The 26,342-nt window shown below is 43.0% G+C and overlaps 1 protein-coding gene across 21 annotated transcripts in view; it reads left to right on the top strand.

The window, feature by feature from the left end:
- Nucleotides 1-26,342, top strand: part of PROM1 (prominin 1) — a 261,692-nt gene that overhangs the window by 196,591 nt on the left and 38,759 nt on the right. For 10 of the 21 annotated variants that reach the window (XM_039326544.1, XM_039326562.1, XM_039326543.1 and 7 more), the window contains 8 exons: nt 1,274-1,337; nt 2,610-2,615; nt 2,804-2,815; nt 13,971-14,130; nt 16,057-16,209; nt 17,403-17,526; nt 21,182-21,285; nt 24,178-24,262. In XM_039326544.1, the coding sequence (XP_039182478.1) occupies nt 1,274-1,337; nt 2,610-2,615; nt 2,804-2,815; nt 13,971-14,130; nt 16,057-16,209; nt 17,403-17,526; nt 21,182-21,285; nt 24,178-24,262 (708 nt within the window). The remainder of the gene's footprint in view (nt 1-1,273; nt 1,338-2,609; nt 2,616-2,803; nt 2,816-13,970; nt 14,131-16,056; nt 16,210-17,402; nt 17,527-21,181; nt 21,286-24,177; nt 24,263-26,342) is intronic. The other 11 variants (XM_039326558.1, XM_039326554.1, XM_039326559.1 and 8 more) reach the window with 5 other exon arrangements.

Below are 26,342 nucleotides of genomic sequence, written 5' to 3'. Positions count from 1 at the left end.
TCCTCTCCAGAGCAGGCCTATCATCAGTTTACACCCTGTTGATGAAAGCCAGATGCGCTGGGCAGGCCATGTTGTAAGGATGCCAATTCATCGCATCCCTAAATAGCTCTTCTGTGATGAACTGTCTCAAGGAAAGTTATCGCACGGGGACAAAAGAAGCGATAACAAAGACACGTTGAAAGCCTCTCTTAAGTCCCTAGATATTAACACCATCTCTTGGGAACTTCTGGCGCATGATCGACCGACATGGCGCACCTTGGTGTACCAGGGTTGCCAGACATATGAACACAGAAGGACAATCTTGGCACAAGAGAAGCAAGCACTCCGCAAAGCCAGAGCTGTAAATGCTGAAGCAATAGTGTCTACATTTCTTTGTTCAGTATGTGACAGAACATTCCGTGCTAACATCGGTCTTATTAGCCACCTACGGACACATCGTTGATGGCCCATAACGTACAATGGACAAACAACATACCTCAAGAACATATCAGCTCAGATTGTTGAGAAAGAGAGCTGAATTTAAATTTGTCCATGGTAAAGTTTTTGCCTGATAAATTTTTTTTGAGGTGATGAGGGCTAAGAACATAGATCAGTGATGGCGAACCTTTTAGAGACTGAGTGCCCAAACTGCAATCCAAAACCCACTTATGCATTGTCGAGTGCCAGGTGGGTGTGACCCATTGGCTGGGTGTGGCCCATTGGGTGGGCATGGCCCAATGAGTGGGTGTGGCTGCAGTGGTAATGGCAGACTGGGTGGGACTAAAAAGTTCAATCAACCAATTCCAACTTTGCGAGATCTTTTTTTTTCCTGCGAGAAGTTGAAATTGACTGATTGAACCTTTTTTTTTTTTTTTTTGCACATGGCGGCAGAGGCCTAAAGTGAAAAGGTTTTATAAAACCCAGCTGAAGGCCTAGGACTGGGGCAATGGCACGTGTACCCACAGAGAGGGCTCTGAGTGCCGCCTCTGGCACCTGTGCCATAGGTTCGCCACCACTGACATAAATCTACCTACTCTTCTACCAGGCCCAGCATATTGCTGATAAGTAGAACCAGCAGTGAGCTCACATAGTGGTCAGAATGTTTGAGTTTAGTGGATTCTGGAATAAGAATGCACCTTTAAATTCTGTTTGCAATTTATATTTCAGTTTCTAAAATTAAAATGGAGTGGTAATGTACATAATTGCATTAACAAGGATTAGTCTGCCTCTTCTTAAATACAGAAATAAATGCTATCTTTTGTAACTGAGGTATTGCTGGATCTGTTCATTCCAGGGTTATGCAGCATTCAATGATACTCCTGAACTGGTACAGGATCAAACAAAGAATATTTTATCAGGTAAGGAAGATAAAGGGATTAATTTGCTGACTGCAAAGGTTTAAGTGATTGGAATACACAATTTAATGGGAAAATGGGAAATTCTTATAAAAGAATGAGAAAAAAACAATTAAAATATAGGACTGTTATGTGTTATTAAATAGAAGTTAGATATACTATGAGGTCCTTGATGCTCTCTGAACTTGGTTGCATCACCAAACTAGGTAACATCTTCATCACTGACAATATTGCCTAGTTTAATAATGAAACATCTGCAGAAGAGCAACCAAGCTCAGAGAGCACCAAGGACCCCATAATTCAACCCTGATCTACAAATATTCTCTTCCATTGATAACACTAAATATATCAAAGTTTAGTGATTCTGAATTGTTCTACATTTTACAGTCATTATAGGCATCTAGGGTTGTTTCAACATAATCTTGGCTATTTAGGATTGGAATGCATTTGTTCATTATGTGAGACATAAAATCACAGCAAAACTGTGGGAAAAAGCTATCGAGGGAAGCAGTAAATAGAAAATAGGGCAGTTTGAAAGCAGAATAGTAGCAATCTAGCTATGTAAACCTGATCACTGATTCAAGAATGTGAGCTTGCTTGTACCATGGCCTGAGGATATCCTTTTGAAAAGAACAATTGTAATGTCTGCTCAGGAGTAAGGTGTTCTCATGGGCTCTAAGACGGAAGTTGCTGAAGAGGCAACCCCAGATATGAACAGTGCTTGGACCATGATGATTCACAAGATTTCTTAGATGAGTCTTCTATTTATCTCCCAGCTTGATGAGTGTGGTTTATTAATGCCAGCCTATTTACAATTATTCCCCAAAACAAAGCGAAATCAGAACATCATTCATGAACTCTAGATAATATTACTAAAGAGTGGTATTGACTTAGCATAAGTTGTTGTTGAGGTACATGAGAATCTAAAGGAGAAGAGCCAAGGAAGGAATGTGGCCTTGAGGAGCAAGGCGGATGTAGGGAAAAGTTTGAATAAAGCATATGAAGATCCTTTGGAGAAGGCACTGAGATGTCCTTCTCATCTCTCCATGCTTTGATGTAAAAGATAAAAATAATGTACAAAGCTGTGGTATAGAATCTATGTAGAAAGGTTGATCATGGATTTTCTTTATTATCAATTCCCAGGAATTTCAATCTAAGAAAAGGTTCAGTATTGCTTTGCACTTTCTATATGAATTAATTTTCTTTCCAGTAAATTTCTTTTTCATATAAACTTTTTAATTTTTATTCCCAAATTAACATTTGGAATCCTTCAAGAACCAGGTAAATTTGCTTTTAGGTTAAGATTTGGCCTGTAAACTTCTGACTGACCATTCCAAGCACAATTTTAGTAGCTTATAATTTTTTTTCATGAGCTATGTCCTTGCATGCTATAAAGAGAACCAAAGAAAGTGTTTATTAACCTCTTCTAATTTTCATTCTTGCATATGGATCCGTTCTGCCCTTATAAGCAGCTGTACCTCGTAAGTTTTCAAAGAGCATGGAAATAATGTAAATGTAAACATATGCATGCTTTGTAAAAAAAAAAAGTGAAATTATTCTCAGAATGTCTTTTTCAACCAGGGAGATGTTAAAAGGAAAGCAAAGCAACACAATTATATTTAATATGCATTAAGCAAAAGCCCCATTGCTTTTGTAGAAATTGCATACCACTTTCTGCCTAGTGAAAAAAAATGTGTTTAGAAGCATTCAGAATATTTCTTTTCATAGTAAACTTTAAAAATGCCTATGGTAGTGCTGATGTGCAAATTATTTTTAATTAAAGGCGATCAGTGTATATTTAGCTTGCCACTAAGGGGAAAATCACATATGATATCTACAACCTAATGCTACATATTGATATGTAAGTCAGGTATTGCTTGCAATGCAGATGAAGATGTTGGTCACCTATTTCTACCTAAATACATCTATTTTCATTCCTAAAACTCACAGTTCATTTCTTTCTCATAATTCCTGGTAGATTTTCTTGATGGCAAAAGATAAAAAAATTGAGGGGCATTCTTAAATTTCACAGATTTAATACATTACTTTTAGCAGATCCTAGAAACTGATGGGGTTCCAAATTTCATGTTATTTTTAATACATATTGACAGTTACGGCATTTCCTATTATAAAGTGATTTAACAGAGCTACCATATTCTTTGTAAGTCCATATCTCCATAAGCAGGCACTATTACCAACATATAAATAACATATCAGAATGTTTCTTGCACAAATGTTTATGACATTTAAAAGAAGCAAATAAAATAACTACTCTTGTCTCTAGTCCTGCTTGTGCAGTGACTCTGGATCTGAGAGGTTTTTTTTGTTTTTGATTTGTTTTGTTTTTGCTATTGGAGAAATGTATCTCAATTCAGAATTAGAATTCTTTCTATGTAAATGTAAGACTGGAGGAAAAAACAAATGAACTGATTTAGACATGCCTAGATATGTTAACTTCTTTAGAAATATTTGGATGATCAATCAAACAGGGTGATTTTGAACTACAGTTCAATTCATTGTTGTTGTTGTTAATTGCGAAGTCATGTCCGACCCATCGCGACCCCATGGACAACATTCCTCCAGGTCTTCCTGTCCTCTACCATCTTCTGGAGTCCATTCAAATTCACACCTACTGCTTCAGTGACTCCATCCAGCCATCTCATTCTCTGTCGTCCCCTTCTTCTATTGCCCTCAATCTTTCCCAGCATTAGGCCCTTCTCCAGTGAGTCCTTCCTTCTCATTAGGTGGCCAAAGTATTTGAGTTTCAACTTCAGGATCTGGCCTTCTAAAGAGCAGTCGGGGTTGATCTCTTCTAGGACTGACCGGTTTGAACGCCTTGCAGTCCAAGGGACTCGCAGGACTCTTCTCCAGCACCATAGTTCAAAGGCCTCAATTCTTTTGCGCTCAGCCTTTCTTATGGTCCAGCTTTCACAGCCATACATTGCAACTTAGTAGGGTCAAGACCATGTGCCATGGAGCAGAGCTTTTCAACCTTTTCAGAGATTGTACCACTTTTAGGATATGGCAATATTCAAGTACCACCAGTCGCCTAGCAGGTGGGCGTGGCCTGCTCAATGCTACTCACTGGACACAGCTGACTTGAGACAGCTGGGTTGGAATGGAACAAGTCGCACCAGCTAACTTGATGTGGGGACAACTCTGTGCCCCATAAACGCCTCGCCTCCCCAAACTGCTAGCAGCCAAGAAAATGTGTGCGTGCATGCACACACACCACATTCCAGATTTGGGGACTTTTATCCACAGAGGAAGGAGAGGGCCTTCTCCCCAAGCCCAGGCATGATTGGCAATTTGCTAGCTCAGATGTGGATACAAGTTTCAGATGTGGATACAAGTCTCAGATGTGGATACAAACTTGGAATGTGTGTGTGTGTGTGTGTGTGTGTGTGTGTGTAGCACACTAAAGGGATGTTCTGTTTCCCTATCCAGTGCCCCCTCCTGGCAAAGCAGGAGGTGGAGAACATTTGCAGGAAGCAGTTTCCTCCGAGTCTCATTTCTGTCTTGACAGATCTCTGGAGAGCAAGAGGAGGCAGCAGGGGAGCAGCACTCCTGGGTCCTGTACAAGGGAGGCTGGCCCTTCTCGAAGGGGAATTCCCATTTCCAATTGTGCGTGGTAAGGATGCTGGCTTGTTGGGGCAGCCTTCCCTCACACAGCTCCCCTGCCACCCCCTCCTCTTCTCCAGAGATCTGCAGGGGAGACAGAGAGCTGGAGGGCAAGGTGCAGCCTCCATATTGGCCGCTTCTACCTCTCCAAACCCTCCTCGATTAAACATACATTATATATGAATTAAAACACAGCCAAAAAGAAAACATAGTTAAATCACTAATTACAGCTCTTCCCATATTTTCTGGAAAAACCACCTTTATTGATGTTAGGAAGGAAGAACAAACCTTATTAAGGAACTCTTAATAGAAAGGGAATTGAAGGCCCCAAAAGGTCTTATTCTTTCTAATCTGCCTTCCCTTTGAGACTTTAGTTCTCATTATTATGTATTTAAGAAGATCAAAGGCCTCCATAGCTCAGGATACTCACCTTAAAATAAGAACCCAGAAAAATTTAATTAATCAACAATACCACCCTATGAATAATGAAGATAATCTTTGGGCCCTGAGAGCATGCAGGTGTCCAGTCAGAATATTAGTGACACACCTGTCAGCAACTGGAAGTGCATGTACTTCCCTTCCCTGTCTCACAACTCAATCCATACATCCTTTAATTTTCAGACACATCTTTTTCTCATAAGCTCCTTAAAAACTCACAAGGTATACTGTAATTAACAGGAAAAATAAATCTAGCACTCCTGAATTCTTTTCCCAAGAGGGAAAGGAAAGTTCACAGCCTGCAGGTTGCTACCAAAGTCATCAAAGAACATAGATATTGCTGCTAAAGACAAGAACAAATAACGAATCAATTTTGCAGCTTTCTCCTCTTACCTCCAGAACGTGGCCTGGGATTGCACAAAGAGCTGGGCTAAAATCCACTTGAGTAGTATGCAGCGAGGTGTTCAGTACAGACATTGCCAATGTGATTTTAATAGCCCAGGAAGGGATAGGAAAACTCAAGGAATGCTTTGCAATCAATAAACCATGGTGGACTCTGCTTGTTTTGCCCTATTTTGATTCTCCTCCCCAGCAGCAGCCCATCGATTTTAGAGCTGCATTGCCACAAAGATAGAGGCCTTCAGTCAGGCCATATGCCCCCAATCAAAGGAAAAACCCGAATCCAGCAGGCCAGAAGGCAGCCCAGCCACAGTGCCTGTCAGAATCCAATTATATTTCATCTTTAATTATCAAACATAGAAACTCCCAATTCTGCCTTCTCTGGATTCTGCCATAAGAGGGAGAAAAGGGGGAGAGCAAAGGGGCTTTATGGCCCTCACTTCCTTCAGCACACTTCAAAGGACTGAATGTGTGTTTATTGTGGCCTCTAAGCTTTAACATATCAAAGAAGAGTAATTGCCTTTCATGTAGTTATCTGAAGTCTCCATCCAGACGGAAGAAGAAAGGGGATGGAATTGTGATACTTGAAACTATCACTGGAAGGGGGGTTGATTGGGTGGGACTACTGGGGAACCCCTTAAAACCTTGAATGGGAGAGCTTGAACCCCAAGTCCTGTCTAGCATGCCTGCAACCATTTTCTCTTAATAAAGGATTCCTGTTGGAAGAATTATTCCAAGAGTTCTGTCTTCTTAAGATGCAAAGTGGGGTGGGTCCTCACATTAGACAGGACTTGCAAAATTAATCCACCTGGAAGGAAGACCCTTGCCGGGGGATTTTGCAAAAATTTACCATGTCAGACAATGGAGCAAAAGAGGGGGAAAACTCCCTGGAAAGAGAGCCGCTGACCCAGTTGGAACCTTGCCAGATGTTGGGATCCGAGAGGCCAGATTCCTCAGGAGAAGAAGTGGTGGAGATACAGGACCACAAGCCTCGCTGGTCGATGGGCGTTGGAAAGAAAAGTGAGTGGGGAAAGGAATCAAGAAAGGTGACCCTGAGACGGGGGACCAAGCAACCAGAATGGAAGCAGGAGATGGAGAAATCCCTGCACGCAAGTGAAGAGGGAGGAAGCTGGGCACCGTACTCAGACTGGATCCTAGAGAAAGCTATTGACCTGATGAAGAGAACTCTCAGCTCCCTAGGAGAGGAGAATACTGAACCCTACGGCTGCCCCAGTTCCTGGAGCCGCAAAGGGAGAGACACCGAGGGGAACGTGGAACCTGCAACCCCAGGGACATCTACTGATCCAGGAGCTCCCACCCCCTACCGGACCACAGATGGCAATCTGGACGGAAGGCACTACCACCCACAACAGAGGCACCGATCCATTCCAAGACGTCCACCGTTGGAAGTGAAATTCAAAGGGGAGCCAACACGCTTGGGATTTTTCCTAACCCAAGTCCTCAGCTACATGGAGGAATATGGGCAGGATATTCCCAGCGACAAAGCCCGCATCCGGATCGTGCAATCTGCCCTGGATGGACCAGCTGCGGATTGGGTAGTGAACTTGCATGACTCCAATGCCCCAGAACTCAGTAACTTCAACCGTTTCATGTCCTCTTTGAGAAGACGATTTGAAGACCCCCTGGCTGATCGCAAAGCCCGTGAAAAAATAACAACGATGAGGCAGGGCAAACGCCCAGTGGCTGAGTATACACAAGAATTCCGGGCCATTGCCAGCAAACTGAATTGGCCAGAAGACATCCTCCTTGGCCATTTCAAAGACGGACTAAACTATGATCTATATGATGCTTGCCTACCCCGAGGGGACCCACATCGACTTGAGGAATGGTACGTCTTGGCAGAGGAAGCAGAGATCGACATATTGAAGAGGCACCGCCGAGGAAAACAATGGAGCCGACCCCCGCCTGAGCTGACACACCAACCGGTGAAATCATCGGATACAGCCAAGAAGCAAATGAGATGTTTCAAGTGCGGAAGAGAAGGGCATCGAGCTGTAGAATGCCGCTCAAAGGCCCCCCAGCACAACCCAGACAGATCCCCAATCAACAAACCCGGAAAGTATTCAGCTAAGCCAAAAGAAACGGCCATGAGAATGATGGAAATTGCAGAAACCCCCACCTCTGCTCACCAAGGGAAAGGACTCCAGCCTACACCACAGGGCCGGTGGATGCCTCAGATGACAGCTCGGAGGGCGAACCCCTGGTAAGTGGATGCATCACACCCATCTTCAAAACAGTGACTATATTAATCCCCCCCATGCCCGAAGCTGTGAAGGTGAAAGCCTTAATAGACTCTGGCTGTACCCGCTGCCTCATTAGCCCAACACTAGTGGGGAATCTGGGCATCCCATCCAGGAGACTGGAACAACCAATCTCATTTGGCCAGCTAGATGGATCCATAGCAGGGGGGGTGCCAGCTACCCTAGCCACTTTGCCAATACATCTCTCCCTGGGCAACCATGAAGAGGACTTAACGTTTGTGGTGACCCCAGGTATGGAATGCCCAATGATTCTAGGGATGGAATGGTTGAAAAAATGGAACCCCTGGGTAAATTGGAGGACGACAGAAATCAAATTCCCGAAGGGGGACCCTATGGACTTAAAACCCCAAGGGAGGCTACCAGAATCAAGAATAGAAAAAGCATCCATAGGAGAGGAAAAAAGATTAACAGAAATACCAGAGGAATATAGGGACCTTGCTGAAGTCTTCAGTGAGGAGAGGGCGAATGAGCTCCCCCCCACCGACCCACAGACTGTACCATTGAATTCAAGCCTGGGGCAAAACTCCCGAAGCCCAGATTATACTCCATGAGCCCAAGGAGAAGGAGGAAATGGAAAGATTTATAAAAAAAAACCTGGAGAGAGGTTTCATTGAGCCAGCCAAGCCTAAAGTGGCTGCCCCGGTCCTTTTTAGAGAGAAGAAGGATGGCTCCTTACGTTTATGCGTGGATTATAGGGCCCTGAATACAATCAGTGAAAGCAACCTATACCCGCTGCCCCTCATGAAAGACATGCTGTCACACCTATCGAAAGGGAAAATTTTTCTAAACTAGACTTAAGGGAAGCTTACTATCGAGTGAGAATCAAGGAAGGGGACGAATGGAAGACTGCATTTAACTGCCCCATGGGGTGCTATCAATTCAAAGTCTTGCCATTTGGATTACAAGGGGGCCCTGCAGTCTTTATGCAATTAATCAATGACGTTCTAAGGGAGCACCTGTTTAAGGGGGTCCTTGTTTACTTGGACGACATTCTTATCTTTACCGAAACAAAAGAAGAACACGTCAAACTTGTCAGAGCGGTTTTAAAGAAGCTGCGAGCCGCTCACCTATATGCCAAACTCTCAAAATGCGAATTCCACCAGGAAAGGATAGACTACCTAGGCTATCGCATATCCCCACAGGGCATTGAAATGGACCCAGAGAAGGTCAGAGCAGTATTAAATGGGCACCACCCCGCACAAGAAAGCAACTACAAAGTTTCCTGGGCTTTGCAAATTTTTACCGCCAATTCATCCCCTCATTTGCACAGATAGCCTTGCCCCTCACTAACTTACTAAAAACGAAGGGAACATCCTCAGTAAAACCTAGCCAGCCACTAAAATGGACAATGGAGTGCCAAGCAGCGTTTGAGAGACTAAAGAGACTTTTTTCTGCCGAACCAGTACTAAGGCACCCAGACATGGACAAACCCTTCATAATACAGGCAGATGCAAGTGATGTGGCAGTGGGGGCTGTGCTATTACAAGAAAATGATGATGCAGTATTGCAACCCTGTGCATATACATCTAAGAAACTCACGGAAACAGAACAGCGCTGGCCCGTATGGGAGAAGGAGGCTTATGGGATACGTTGGGCATTACTCACGTGGCGACAGTTCCTGGAAGGCAACAAAATCCCCTTCCAGGTGTGGACTGATCACAAAAATTTAGAAGCCCTGAAAACTCCAGGAAACTCAATCCCAAACAAGCCCGCTGGTCCCAGCATTTTCACCAATTCCAATTTAAGCTCAAACATTTACCAGGAAGAAAGAACTTCCTGGCAGATGCACTATCTCGCATGCCCCAATATAACAGCGCACGAACCACAGACTCTAGACCAATAATGGCAGAGTCACAACTGGCAGCGCCAGTAACCACAAGAACCCAAGCCAAAATAAAACCACAACTGGACAGCCAAACTGGGATTGAATTCAGAAAAAGTTTGGAAACAGATGAATGGTTCCAGAAAAACAAACATGTGTGCACAATGAGAGACGGATTGCCTTGGGTAGGGGAAAAGTTATATATACCAACAACTCAAAGACTAACTTTCATGCAACTTTGCCATGACACAAAATCAGCAGGGCATTTTGGATTTGTAAAAACTTTACACTTAATTAAACGGCAATTTTGGTGGCCATCAATAAAAAGGACATAGAAAGTTATGTTGCCAGCTGCCCAACCTGTGCATCAGCAAAGAGGTTGCAAGGGAAATCGCCAGGGCTGTTACAACCAGTGGCAAGTCCCTCAGCCCCCTGGAGGGAAATAGCCATGGATTTTATAGTGGAATTGCCTGAAAGCAATGGGAATACTGTTATCTGGACAGTCACGGACCTATTTTCCAAACAGGTGCACTTTATCCCTTGCCAAAAAATTCCCACTGCAAAGGCCTTAGCAAAACTTTTTATCCAGCACATTTACAGATTGCACGGGGCACCCCAACGCATCATCTCTGATAGGGGAGTGCAATTTACGTCTACATTTTGGAAGGAATTTTTATCCCTCTTAGGGACCACTCAGGGACTGACATCTAGCCATCACCCTCAGACAGATGGACAAGCGGAACGCTGCCAGTCGGTACTTGAGCAATATTTGAGATGTTTTTTAAATTTCCAACAGAGTGATTGGACGGACTTACTTCCTTTTGCAGAAGTTGCCTACAATAATGCAGTCCACTCCAGCACAGGCTACACTCCTTTTCAAATAGCCAACGGCCAAAGTTTCAACCCTATGCCAGAGTTAACCCCAAAAGAACCAACGATCCCTTCACTGAAAGATGGATGGAAAACCTACAAAACACCTGGCCAATAGTCAGAAAATCACTAGATGAAGCTAGGCGGGCATACAAAGCACAAGCCGATAAAAAAAGGGTTGAGCCTACACCATTCATTATAGGAGAAATGGTGTACTTATCTACAAAATACCTAAAGTCCCTACAGCCCTGTAAAAAACTTGGACCAAAATATATAGGACCTTTTCCAATTAAAAGGATCATAAATCCAGTAACAGTAGAATTAGAATTACCCAAAAACCTCAGGCAAATACACCCAATTTTTCATTGCAGCTTGCTGAAAAGAGAGCATCAGTCACCTCTACGGCCAAAAATCCCCCCCCCACCACCTCCAATCATGGTGGAGGGGGAACAACACTTCGAAATAAAAGAGATCCTTGACTCTAGGAGATATCGTGGAACAACTCAGTACCTAGTTGCCTGGAAACACCTCCCTGCCTCACAAAATGAGTGGGTCCATAAACGTCACGTCAGAGCCCCGAAGCTATTGAAGAAGTTTCACACAGAGTATCCTAACAAGCCTAACTAAATTTTTTACTTGTGTTTTCTTTCAGGTGGATCTCTCTTATTGTTAAGAGGGGCCGGATGTCAGAATCCAATTATATTTCATCTTTAATTATCAAACATAGAAACTCCCAATTCTGCCTTCTCTGGATTCTGCCATAAGAGGGAGAAAAGGGGGAGAGCAAAGGGGCTTTATGGCCCTCACTTCCTTCAGCACACTTCAAAGGACTGAATGTGTGTTTATTGTGGCCTCTAAGCTTTAACATATCAAAGAAGAGTAATTGCCTTTCATGTAGTTATCTGAAGTCTCCATCCAGACGGAAGAAGAAAGGGGATGGAATTGTGATACTTGAAACTATCACTGGAAGGGGGGTTGATTGGGTGGGACTACTGGGGAACCCCTTAAAACCTTGAATGGGAGAGCTTGAACCCCAAGTCCTGTCTAGCATGCCTGCAACCATTTTCTCTTAATAAAGGATTCCTGTTGGAAGAATTATTCCAAGAGTTCTGTCTTCTTAAGATGCAAAGTGGGGTGGGTCCTCACAGTGCCCATTTTTTTGCAGTGTTTTTCAACCCATCGTAAGTGTACTACCTGCCAGGTGCCGACGTACCACCAGTGGTATGCATACCACCGGTTGAAAAGCCCTGTCATAGAGGACACTGTGGGCCTGCAGGAAACTCTGAAAAAGTGTCTCAGACCCAACCCCAAAATTACTCCTGAGGGGCAGAAAACCTTCCAGACTTTAAGCTCCATCCCATCTTAGGTTCCCAGGACAAGATATCCAATTATTTATTTTTCTTTCTTTTAAGAACACTCTCAAAAACACCCCATTTCCTCCCCAGACAAGTGCTCATTGAGAACCCCTCTGTTTTTTTTCCTCCTGGTGGAAATGATTGGTTGGCATTAAACTTTCTCGTCTCACCCCATTGCTCTCAATAGCTCAGAAGCTTCATTTCCCATTTGCCAGTCTTCCTGCTTCCCAGATTCATCTCAGTTCAGGCTCATTTCAGGTCCTCCCTCTGCATTATTTATTTTCTCAAATTTCAGAAGACCTCTTGATTCCTCTGGGCTCCAATTAGACTGAAAAATGTTAAGATAGTGGAGAGCAGATAATAATTGGAGCCCAGAGCATCAGGAGAACAAATGCTGGAGGCCTGTTTCACTTGGAAATCTTTCTGGCTTCTACCTGCCCTGAATAATAATAATAATAATAATAATAATAATAACAACAACAACAACAATAATAAGACCAAATGAAGAACAGAATAGAGGCATGGGAAGACAAAACACTACATGGCCAGTACATTAAAAAAAATAGCTGGGAAAGCAGATAATAACAAGACCTGGCAATGGCTAAGAGCAGGAAAATTGAAGAAAGAGACTGAGGGACTAATTCTGGCTGCACAAGACCAAGCCTTAAGGACAAGTGCATATAAAGTCAAAATTGAGAAGACAGCAACAGACAGTAAGTGCCGCCTATGCAAAGAAGCTGAAGAAACCTGGTAAGCTGCTGCAAGAAGATCGCACAGACTGACTACAAGCAGTGGCATGACAAAGTAGCAACAATGGTGCATTGGAAGATCTGCAAGAAATATCATTTGCCTGTAAGCAAAAACTGGTGAGATCATAAAATAGAGAAAGTCAAAGAAAATGATAAAATTAAACTGCTCTGGGACTTCAGAATTCAAACAGACAAGCACCTGCAACATAACACCCCGGACTTAACAATTGTCGATAAGAAAGACAAAAAAGTCTGGATAGTGGACGTGGCAGTGCCTGGAGACAACAGAACAGATGAGAAAGAACTGGAGAAGATAACAAAATATAAAGACCTACAAATAGAAATATAGAAAGACTGTGGCAAAATCAAGCAAGGGTAGTACCAATAGTAATAGGCGCCTTGGGTGCAATCCCAAAACAACTGGAGCACCACTTGAACACCATTGGCATTGACAAATTTGCTATTAGTCAATTGCAAAAGGCCGCCTTACTAGGAATTGCTTCCACCCTGCTACGATATCTGTAATACCATCAAACTTCCACATCTGTCTATCCCAGGTCCTTGGTAAGGATTCAATAGGTAGACAAAATGCCAAATCCAGTCTGAACATTTGGCTGACTATATGATGATCTATAATAACAACAACAACAACAAACAACCAAGAATAAGAAAATACATAAGCAGCATATCTTGATTTATTAGAAAAGGTAATGAATGAGCAGAATGAATCAAATTCAAATGTTTTAGCCAAATCACTGTAACTATTGAAGTCCCATGTGGTTCTTCTTAAAGTAGTAGAATTGCATTTGGGTTGCAGCTGAGAATGTACATGATTAAATGTTTTCACATTTTGTTAGGTAGGCTTATGGTCATGAGAGCAGACACAGACTTGTCTCCTTGGTGAGAACAAGGCTGTTGTTTCATTGGAATAAAACATGCTGCAGTAGAAAGATTGCACAAACTTAAGCATTGCATCTGTATGTGAGTTTGAACATTAAAGGCTTGCTTTTAGAGATGGAGTCTAATAAGTCCTTTTTGTTTGGCAAATTATTTTGTAGCAAGTGTAATTGAAATCTTTAACATGCATATATACTTTTCAGATATAAAAAATATTTTGGAAAATGTTGGTTCTAACATCACGGCTTTTACTAAAAAGCTTCCCATTCAGAAGATTCTAACAGATTTCACGGTATATCTCACTCAGTGTGAAGCGTATGTTGAAGATTATTTTCCATTAGTGGAGCAATATGATTTCTACAGGTATGTAATAATAATGATGATGATGATGATGATGATGATGGAAGGGACTTTGGAGGTCATCTAGTCCAACCCCCTGCTCAGGCAGGAAACCCTATACCATTTTGGACAAATGGCTGTCCAGTCTCTTCTTAAAAACTTCCAATGTTGGAGCATTCACCGCTTCTGGAGGCAGGTTGTTCCATGGGTTAATTGTTCTAACTGTCAGGAAGTTTCTTCTTAGTTCTAGGTTGCTTCTCTCCTTGATTAGTTTCCATCCATTGCTTCTTGTCCTGCCTTCAGGCGCTTTGGAGAATAGCTTGACTCCCTCTTCCTTGTGGCAACTCTTGAGATATTGGAACACTGCTATCATGTCACCCCTCGTCCTTCTCTTCATTAGACTAGACATACCCAATTCCAGCAACCGTTCCTTATATTATGTGCATATTATTTTGATGACAAAATGCAGAGGCTATTCTATAAGTATTACCAAAGATCAATACCAGTAAAAATGCTATTTCCAGCTGAAACAAGGGGATGCCTATTACATAATGGAAGTGGTTAGCCATATCTAGCTAAACTGGAGAATCATAGCTGTGAGTACAGTACAAATACACAATGAGCTGTTGAATAACATGTAGGGCAGCAGTATTTAAAGCCAAAACATTTTAAGTCTATTTTATACTTCAGGTAGATTTAAATTACTATAAATTGCATATAACTAAGCTGCCTTGTTCTGCCCTAGAGACTGGAAGCACTGGAAATTAGACATCTTGGAGTCTAATTCTGAAATGGGTTTCTCATACCTCGAGAGAAGACTACTGTAATTAGTAATTCCATCCAGAAAATGGATAATCTTAATTAAGTTTTCAGGGGGGGAAAGGCAAAGAACAAAGGTCAGGATCCAAGAAGTGGAGAATTATAACACCAAACATGTCTTGTTGAGCAGCCAGTGCTTGGAGCTGCAAGAGAAATACATGTTCAGGATCTCAAAAGGGAGAAAGTTTTAATCCTGCTCCTGCCCCTCATACAAAAACTGGTAAGAAGTATTGGGACAACAAAAAATGAGTTGATATATCAAATAGACAGCTGTAGACACATATTTTAAAAGTTTGTTTTATAAACAATTCAGTGTTTCCTGTTTAGATAGTTCCAGCCTTGACAAAACTTTAAATATTATTTTGGCTCTTAAGTTTCCTTTAAATCTTTGAAAACCTATAATCTATTTTTCAATCTTCAGTTGCACAGCACTGCTACTGTAATAGTGTTTGTTGCCATTAATATGCAAAGTAGAATTCATTGGCAGCAAAGAATATCTATAAAACTGCTATTAATGTTTTATTAGCAGCAGATAAAACAAATGTGGATTATGTAGAACCAGCTATAATCTTCCAAGGTGCACTTTTGCAACAGAGAGAGATCCTGAACATCTAACTTCCACAAGATAAGCTAAACTTGTACTTTTATCTTTGTCCAGGCTTCTTAAATTGAATATATTCCTTTAACCACTTAATTTTAGAGTGTATTTGTGCATTTTCATTCCTTTTACTTAAAAGGTTCAAAAATGGAAGAAAACTAAGTTAAATCTAATTCTAATACTCTTGAATGAGAATAGAAAACTTAGACAAATATGGTTGGCAGCTGTAGATTGACTGTTGATTTTGTTGCTCATTTTGGATATCCTGTGCTTGGTTGTTGACCATAATGAAGGTAGGGCTGATTGAATATTTGGGTGTGTATGTAATATTTTCTTAATCCATTGCTTACCCAGCCCTAATCAAATTGACAAATAGGAAAATGCAAGATTCATTGTAATTCATTGTAAACCATTTATCATTTACCTGGAAATCAAGTGTTCTCAATTTTTTTGCTTCCATGGCTTTGGTCTCCCTTTATTCTGCCATGCCCTATATTTTCAACTTGGAATCATCTTTTTGTTACTCTGTTTAGGTGGCTGGGCTGCTTAATCCTATGCTGCATGATGATCCTGATCCTGGTCTTTTTCTACCTGGGATTATTATGTGGTACATGTGGCTATGACAAAAATGCAACACCAACAACCAGAGGCTGTCTCTCAAATACTGGAGGAAATTTCCTGATGGCGTGAGTACTTGCCATTTTAATCTTTCCCCTAGTTTAAGAAATTGCATTGAAGAAATATATTTGGGAGATAAAAAGCAAAAAAGACAAGGAGGAGGAAAACTTTGACTTGGGTTTTACTAAGATTTGCATTATTGAACTTTGGAGTTACACTCACTTCCTATGTATATGTATGCCTTTAAGAAAGTTTAACCAACTGGACTAATCCTTGCACTTTTCTAGACAAAGTATTTTGGAAGTGGTTTGCCATTACCTTTCCTAGAGCTGAGAGAGAGGGACTGGCCCAAGTCATCCAGCTGGCTTTGTGCCTAAGGTAGAACTAGAACTGAAGGTCTCCCAGTTTTTAGCCTGATGCCTTAACCATTGACTTTCTAATTCTTATGTTAACTGTATTTAACTAACTTTAATTAAACTAAACAAATGTAAATTAAATCAGGTACAGTTGTAGTGCCTGGCTGTACCTAAAGCCAAAAGCAGTCATGAACTCACAAGAGGTGGCATATCCCAGACTTAAGAAATTATGCTGGTCACTTAATTTGGTAATCATTCCAATGACTCATCCATGAAGAGATCTTACTGATATGCAAAAGTAGAGTAGCATTGCATTAAATGGAGTTAAATGGAATCTTTTAATGGATTCTCTAAAAAGGAGGAATTCAGCTTATTTCTGTATGTAAGTTGAGCCCCTTAATCTTTTGATGAAACTACCTTTTCTAAGTAGTAATTTTTTAAAATCATCTTGGGAATTGTAAGCAATTAAAAAGTGCTCCTTTGAGTATAAAAGTTATACTATGGGCTTACAGTTCCCTAAAAACCAAGCCTTTCAAAATTTACCTGAAGTTCTGGAAGAACAACGATAGATGCCTTTTGAACGCTTTCTCAGAATAGTGCTTTAACAGAATTGTGGAAGAAATGCTAAACCTTCTCACATGAAACTCACATTCTTGTATTTTAGAAGTTTTGCTTTCTGTCCTGCTCCTGTTTTCACAGATTCTCAAGCACAGCTATTTCAGCAGAAAAGATTCCCTCTCCTGTACTTACAGATTTATTTTTGATTTGGAAAGTCATTGCATACTTCTGAATTGATAGATATTTTGATATTTGTTTTCCTTAGTCTAAGCTGGTTGTTAAAATACTTACAAGAGAATGTATTCTTAAAATGCCTTTTTTTTCTCCCCCACCCCTCCTTCAATCAGTGGAGTTACTTTCAGCTTCCTCTTCTCCTGGGTTCTGATGCTGACAGTGGTGGTCACTTTCATTACCGGCGGAAACGTGGAGAAGCTGATATGTGAATCATTTCATGACAAGACTTTATTCCAAGTACGGCACTCTATATAATTATGGATTTCCATATCTTTTCTGATAATTCTAATGTTTGTCATGCACTTGTAAAACATTCAAAATACTTTATAAAATGTTCTGCATGTTCATACAATATGTAAGGCCATAATTTAATTTTGCTGTAAATGAGCAGGGTTCAATCTCTGGTTTCTTCCATGAAATGCACAGCTAGAAAATGACAGGTCACTCCTGGGTCATTAACCACCACATTTTGCTTCTTTCCTTGGCTGGAAAGTGGAACAAACCAAGTTCTTGATTTGGAATTATAACCAAGCCACAGCTGGAAACTTCTGTGGATTGTTAGCTATGCATGCCCATAAAGCAGCAGGTAGCAAGTGACAGCATGCCCTAACATATGATTTATTGTGCCAAGTTATAGTTTGAGGTAAGACAGTCATTATTGTATCACCTTTAAAACACTCCTATAAAATAGATGGTGACATTATTAGCCACATATTATAAATAAGAAAGCAAGTTTGAAAGAACTTCCTGGAAGAAATTAGATCTGAACTGGATTCCCCATTTGGTTTTTCAGTCATTGCAAAATATTACTTCTGCTTAAATAACTTCACTTGATCTAAACCAGATATGTCAAACACAAGGCCCAGGGGCCAGATGTGGCCCGTGAAGTGGTTTCATGTGGCCCGCGAAGCCATCCTGGAAACAGTGAGGGAACGGCCCCCATTGTCTTGGCCCTGGCCAGGCCAGCCGGGAGCCAATGTACAATTTTGTGGTGGCCATCTATGCTGAAATGGATTCTTTTAATTCTTTTGAGCGTGTTCTTATTTCTAAGGAACACTTAAGCCTGCCCACCTACTAACAGGAACTTCACATAGTCCTGCAAATACTTTGGTGGGCCTCTGGCCCGCTCTGATCTTCTTGGAGCGGTTGCAAGTGCCCGGTCTACAAGCTTGCCAGCAGACCGGGACTTTGATGCCCACTAGGTACAGGCGAACCCACATCATGCTGACTGGCCGAGTCCTGTAAACCCAGACCAGAGTTTCTTGGTGGGGTAGAATACCCCAGATCCACGACAGACCCCTCTTGGGAGCACTGTCCCGTAGGCACAAAGCCAGCAGATGGAGTGACCTGAACAGTCGGTTGCGTGCAATGTCCCATGGACGCAGTGCCACAGTCAGAAGCTGCCTCGTTGGCAAAACCCCTATATGCAGAGTGCAGACCCCTGCCTCCGCAGGAAGACTGAGATCCACAATCATGATCATGGTCCTCCCCCCCCCCGAGAGTAGAGTCAGGAGTGGAAGGGTGACTGGGTAGCCTCCAGCGCAGCTGGTAAATGTGCCAACGCAACACATGACCATCTTCCAGGGCCACTTCATATGACAGTGGCCCAGTGACTTTGCAGACCACTGCTGTCACCCAGAGATATCCAGGTCCATAGTTCCTCGCCCAAACCCAATCGCCCATCTGTAGTCTCCTAGGTGCCCGTGGCTGTGACACCTGTGAAGCCACCTGGTCTGGGTGCAATCTGTCCAGTTTGGTAATGAGATGGTGACCCCAGCAGAGTTCAGCTGGGCTTTTCCCAGTAGCTGTGCAAGGTGTGGCGCGATGGCAAAGAAGAAAGTCAGCTAACCAGTGATGCCAGCTCCCGTAAGTGAGTTTCTTCAAGGCGTCTTTGGTTGTGAGCACCATGCGCTCAGATTGGCCATTAGAAGCTGGATGAAAGGGTGCCGAAGTAGCATAGCAGATCATGTTGGCCTGTAGGAAAGCCTGAAACTCAGAAGAAGTGAATTGAGGGCTGTTGTCAGAGACAAGAACATCTGGGAGCCTATGGGAGGCAAAGATTCCCCTCAACACCTGGATGGTCCTGGCAGTCATCATAGTGGACACTGGAATGACCTCTAGCCATTTAGAGTGACAGTCCATAACAATGAAGAGGAATTGCCCCTGAAAGGGGCCAGCGTAGTCGATATGAACCGTCGACCAAGGAGCATGTGTTTCCTCCCACCTGTGTACAGGAGCCTGTGGCATTTCAGGCCTAGACTGTTGGCAAACGTGGCACCCCTGGACCTGGGTCTCAATCTCCTTATCCAGCCCAGGCCACCAGAGATAGCTGCGCGCAAGAGCCTTCATCTGGACTATGCCTGGATGTGCCTCATGCAGAGATTGCAAGACTCTAGTCCTCAATGAGGTTGGGATCACTACCCTGCTACCCCACAGGACACAACCCTTAAAGGTGGATAACTCATGCTTCCTTTTCCAGAAACTCTGGAAATTGGTGGCAGGACACGTGTCAGGCCATCTTGAAAGCACCCATGTCAACACACGTGTTAATGTGTGATCATTTGCTGTTTCTGCAGCCCCATCCCCTGCATTGAGGGGAGACTCAGGCAAATCCTGGATTAGCTGGAGCAGGATCTGATTCTACAAGCTGTAGAGGCAACCTACTAAGGCCATCTGCATGGTCCATTTCTTTGCCTGGTTTGTGAACCAGTGAGTAGTCATATGCAGACAGGAAAATTGACCACCTCAACATTCTAGGAGAAATTATGTGTGGGGTTTGCTTGTTTGTTGTAAACAACCCCAGCAGTGGCTTATGGTCTGTAAAGACCGTGAAGTGGCGACCATACAAAAAGTCATAGAACTTTTTTATGCCAGCCACTATGGCCAAGGCTTCTCTGTCTATCTGTGTGTAATTATGCTTAGCAGATGACAGTCCTAGAATAGTAGGCTGCAGGGACTTGTGTCCCATCAGTCTTGAGGTGACTTAAGACAGCCCCGATCCCATAAGGGGATGCATCGCAGGCTATACACACAAGCAGTTGCTCATTGAAGTGAGTGAGAACAGCATTTGAAGACAACAATGCCTTGACCTCTGCAAAACTCCTTTCGTGGACTTGTGTCCACTTCCATGGAGCCTGTTTGTCCAAGAGGTCTGCCCAGGTCTCTCTGCAGCTTCCTGCACCTGCTGTGTCAATCACAGCCCAGGACATCAGCACCCACCCTGGCCACACCCACCCAGCCCCCCAAGGGCAACCGCAATGCTGATGCGGCCCTCAATGAAATTGAATTTGACACCCCTTATCTAAAATAACCTTCAATAAAGGTTAGTGAATATCATGGCCACTGAAACATTCTAAAGTTGATACTTTTAGGTCAATCTGTGTAATATTACCATTACGTTTAGGAAATGGATATTATACAGTGTAGCTTCTTGTTACTTGCAAAACAAATTATAATAAAGAAAACACATTTCTGAGTATAGGTAGTCCTCATCTTACAACAGTTCATTTAGTGATCATTTAAAGTTACAACGGCACTAAAGTGACTTATGACTATTTTTCACAGTTACAATAGTTGCAGCATTTCGATCTGATCAAAATTCAGATGCTTGGCAACTGGTTCACGTGATCACCTTTTGCGACATTCTCACAAGCAAAGTCAATGGAGAAGCCAGATTCACTTAACGACCGGGTTACTAACTTATCAACTGCAGGGATTCACTCACCAACTGTGGCAAGAAAGTTCATAAAATGGGGCAAAACTCACTTAACTAATGTCTCACTTAACAACAGAAATTTTGGACTCAAATGTGGTCATGAGTCAAGGACTACCTGTATTGTTTGTAGAAGCCAAATTAAATGTATACGTCAATCTTCTTTGAATTGCATTTTAGATTTTGGACACACCCTACTTGCTTAATCGCCAGTGGAAAAACTATCTGTCTGGCATCATTCTGAAAAACCCAGATATTGATTTGACATTTGAACAGGTTTACAGGTAAATTTTCACTCTTTCCTGCTTCTGTTATACAATTAGGTTTCTCTGAGATTGTGTGTATAGCTTCAGTCATCTGAAAATGATTGAAATTTCTTCCAAATTGCCTCCTGTACTCTCTGCATCATCTGCTCCTTCCCTCCATAACTGGAACAGCCAGGAACCACCTCCTCTTCTTGATTGTGGTGGGTAGAGAGGGCTCTTCTTTCCTTTTATCTATTTCCATAGCAATAAAGCATCCAAATGGATAATTGACCTTATCCCTCCCCCCCACACACCCTTTTTTCAGGCTGACTGGCTGACTTCTTTTCTTCAGTTAAAAGTGGGAAAATCCTCAAACACCTTTTCGATATTTTCCTCCGCAATGGCTATCCCAAAATTTTCATAATATGATGCTTATCATCCAAACACTGACAAAACACAGCCAACCACAAGAGAAAAACAAGTCCTGCCATACATCAAAGGAACATCCAAAATGACTGCCAGAATATTGCAACCCCTAGAAATAATGATAGCTCACAAACCCACATTTACATTCAGAAAAGAGCTATCTAAAGTCAAAGACAAAATACAGAATGAAGACAACAGCAACGTAGTATATAAAATCAATTGCAACAATTGTAACTAATTCTATGTGGGACAAACAGGAAGGCAATTGAAAACAAGTGTTCATGAACATCAACTAGCAATTAAATGGCACAACCAAAAATCCCTGTTCTCAAACCACATCGATAATAAACAATACCAGTTTGATTGGGAAAGAACAAAAATCATTGGGCTTGCCAACAACCACCAGATATATGAATTTATTAAAGCCTGGTATTCTACCAAAGGAGCAATGAACAAACATATTGATCTAGATCAGACATGTCAAACACAAGGCCCACAGGCCGAATCCAGCCCGTGATTGGCCCATATTTGGCCCACTGGGTCACCACAGAGATGGTGAGGGACCTGTCCCTGTCACCTCAGCCCCACCCAGCCCAGCCAGGCAGCCCCCCAGGCGCGTGCACAGGAGGTGGTGAGCATGCAGGGGGGTGACAATGTCTGGCAGCAGGAGCTCCGCAGCCTGCTGCAACCACTGGGTTGACCCTTGAAGCAGCAGGTGCAGCTGTGGCACTGGCAGCAGGTAGAGTGAGTAGGGGAGACATGTGATGTGGACTGCACCTACTTTGGCCCATCTGTCTTTACTTGCGCTTGGAAACCAGGTCATTGCTGGTCATCTCAGCCCCCTTGCAGGTCTTGCCCTTGACCTGCATGTGGAGTGCGTACGCTGCCACCACTAAGGCCACCAGCAACTCACACAGGTCCATTAGGCTGACGCAGTCTGGAGCGGCAGGCCCACCCAGCACAAAGGAAACAAAGCAGCTGGCTAGTTAGCCCAAGTAGAGGTGGTAGAGTATGCCCAGGCCCAGCAGGCAAAAGACAGCCACCCCGAGCGGGGAAAGCCGGATCCCCATCAGCCCATGGCCACCCAGGCCCAGCAGAGACAGAGGGGGAGGCCTGTGATCCTGGCTGGACCTGGGTGGCCATGACATCAATGGGATCTAGCTTTCCCTGCTTGGGGTGGCTGTCTTTTGCCTGCTTGGCCTGGGTGTGCTCTACCACTTCTACTATGGTTTAATAGCCAGCTGCTTTGCCTCCTTCATGCTGGGCAAGTCTGCTGCTCCAGATGGCAGCAGTGATTGCCTAATGGACTCTCATGAACTGCTGGTGGCTTCAGTGGTGGTGGCGGCTGCCCACAGCAGGGCTGAGGTGTGTCGGATGTGTGAGGGGAACACACTCCATGTGCGGGCCAAAGGCAAGACCTGCAAGGGGGCCGAGGAGATGACTAGCGGCAATCTGCTCTCCAAACACAAGCAAAAACAGATGGGATTGAGTAGGCGCATCCAGCAGTCTGTGTCATGTGCCTCCGCTGTGACTGCCTGCTGCTGGTGCCATTGCCGCACCTGCTGCTTGGACGGCCAGCCTGGTGTTGGCAGCAGGCTGTGGAGCGAGGCAAGGTGAGGCAGGGGGTGGGGGTGGCTGCTAGATACCATCAGGCCCCGCACACAGGGCGGCGAGCGTGTGGGGGGTGATGGTGTCTGTCAAGGTTAAATTGATTTGCAAACTCTTATGGAATTCAGTCTCCAAAACAACATAAAGCAACAAATTCTACCTGGCATAATTCCTCTGCCATTTCTAAGATCCAGATTTACAGAAACGTTACGATTTCATTAATGACTTCCTTTTTAATTTAGGCATTGCCCTTTCAAATTTAGGTTTATATGTTGCAGCGACATTGATTTAAGTTGGATGTTGTTGCCTTAAGTTGTATTTTCTTAATAAGAGAAGGAAGGTTGGATTATTCTTGCTTTGAAGCAGAAGCTAAGTAAGGACTAAAATATCAGTTACTACTTCCATTTAATTTTTCATAAACCAAAAATTGTCAAGAATTCCATCAGTTGCTCAAGTGTTTGGGAGATAAGGTCTAATTCTACAGTTATGCAGAAATATCTCATACTTAAATATCTTGAAAAAAATAGTTGCGTTATTAATTAGATTCCAAAGATTATTTGAAACTTCCAAATCTTTAGGTACTTTGGATGAATTGCCTAATTTTGCATTTTGAATAGCAGAGTCATCAGGAATTGTCTAAATAATTTTTGACTTCAAATGTGCTTGTGAGGTAAGGTAGGAAGGGTTTGGTTAGCAATTTGGGAATTGTATAAGCTGCCCAGTTGTTAGAATGGGTAGACTTAATAAATATAATAAATAAGTAATCTTTCTAATCCTTTGAATTCAGACTGATACTGTATTCAAATGGCTCAGTTAAATAGATTTTTGATGGAAAATATTAGGATCTAAAACTGGAAACAAACTCTTGATTTATCCTTTTTCTATATATCTTTTTAGTGACTGCAAGGACAATAAAGGCATTTATGCTACGCTCCACTTGGAAAACTTGTTCAGTATCCATAAAATTCTAAACATTAGCATGGTGAGTTTAACAGGTTGTGAATATTTCAGTACTTTACTATGCAATATTTTGCATTTTGTTCTATTTTGAATTTTTCTAGAAAATATAATTTACAAGAAGTAAGCCGTTTATGCATCATAGTGATTGAAACTTTGGCCCAAATTTGAATTTTTACCATTGTTGTAGAGTGCCATTCTGAGATATTGCATTTGTCCTTCAGCCTCTGTTATTCATTCTGTCCCTGACAGCTTGTCTGTGTTTAAAGTGTTTGGGATCCTCTTTCAGCTCAGTTTTGCTTCAAGCTGGTTCCTTTCACAGGATGAACTGTGTGTTTTCATTTAATATTACAGGATTTGAATTACAATATTTACAAAGCACCTCTGATGCCAAGTTTCTCCAGGCAGAGCCAAACATTAAAAATAGTACAATAGAAAATGATGTAAGATACTTCAAATGAAATAATAGAAGCAAATAGTGTCCAAGCATAGTCTATAGCAGTGGTTCTCAACCTTTCTAATGCTGTGACCCCTTAATACAGTTCCTCATGTTGTGGTGACCCCCCACCATAAAATTATTTTCGTTGCTACTTCATAACTGTAATTTTGCTACTGTTATGAATTGTAATGTAAATATCTAATATGCAGGGTGTATTTTCATTGCTACGAATTGAACATAATTAAAGCATTGTGATTAGTCACAAAAACAATATAGCAATGCTCGCTGGAGAAGCTTACTCTTCCTTGCTCAAAAATATTGAGAGGGAGGGAAGGGGAAGGAAGGAAGATTGAAGGGGAAAGGAAGGAGATGGAGAAGGAAGGAGATTGAAGGGGGAAGGAAGGAAGGAAGGAAGGAAGGAAGGAAGGAAGGAAGGAAGGAAGGAAGGAAGGAAGGAAGGAAGGAAGGAAGGAAGGAAGGAAGGAGAAAGATTGAAGAGGAAGGGATGGAGATGGAAAGAAGGAAGGAAGATTGAAGGAGAAAGGAAGGAGATGGAGAAGGAAGGAGATTGAAGGGGAAAGAAAGGAAGGAAGGAAGGAAGGAAGGAAGGAAGGAGAAAGAGATTGAAGAGGAAGGGATGGAGATGGAAGGAAGGAGATTGAAGGGGAAAGGAAGGAAGGAAGGAAGGAAGGAAGGAAGGAAGGAAGGAAGGAAGGAAGGAAGGAAGGAAGGAAGGAAGGAGAAATTGAAGGAGAAGGGAAGGAGATGGATGGAAGGAAGGAAGGAAGATTGAATGGGAAAGGAAGGAGATGGAGAACAAAGGAGATTGAAGGGGGAAGGAAGGAAGGAAGGAAGGAAGGAAGGAAGGAGAATTGAAGGGAAAAGGAAGGAGATGGAGAAGGAAGGAGATTGAAGGGAAAGGAAGGAGATGGAGAAGGAAGGAAGGAAGGAAGGAAGGAAGGAAGGAAGGAAGGAAGGAAGGAAGGAAGGAAGGAAGGAAGGAGAGATTGAAGGGGAAGGGGATGGATGGAAGGAAGGAAGGAGAGATTGAAGGGGAAGGGAAGGAGATGGATGGATGGAAGGAAGGAAGGATGGAAGGAAGGAAGGAAGGAAGGAAGGAAGGAAGGAAGGAAGGAAGGAAGGAAGGAAAAGGTGCTTTATAATGCTCGACGGGGAAATATATTTTAACCCCCGATGGCTGATTGAGGAAGCCAGGTCCGTCGGACCGATTTCCAAATAAGCCTGATTGGGGAGGCGGGAGTGTAAATGATGTATCAAAGGACGCTTCCCGTTGCCCCTTCCCGTCCCCTCTGGTGCTGCTTGTGGCGGGGATCGGGGTAGGGGAGAGGGATCCTTTCTTACAGCTCTGAAACGAGTTTTCTCCTTTGATTTCGGGGTCCCATTGCCAGCCCGGCCAGCTGGCCTCCGACTCACATGCGGGCATCGCTGCTGCCTTGCCCTCTTCCCTGCCCCCTGGCTGCTTCCAAGGCCCAGAACCCAGCAAGCTGGGAAGGAGCCGCTGCTGCCCGGCAGCCCCATGGCTGCACTGGGTGCAAGAGAGCCAAGGCGGACTTTGATGGCGAGGGAGGTGGGCTGGGCGGCGTGGGGGAGACTCCCACATGGTGCGGAGGGTGGCTGGGGGAGGAGCATGGCTGGGCAACCAGGA

This window comes from Crotalus tigris, unplaced genomic scaffold (genome assembly GCF_016545835.1).
Source record: "Crotalus tigris isolate CLP2741 ecotype Arizona unplaced genomic scaffold, ASM1654583v1 scf7180000024341.3516292, whole genome shotgun sequence".
Taxonomy (NCBI): Eukaryota; Metazoa; Chordata; class Lepidosauria; order Squamata; family Viperidae; genus Crotalus; species Crotalus tigris.
Note: the sequence above shows the minus strand (reverse complement) of the source record. Positions and strands in the feature narration are given on the sequence as shown.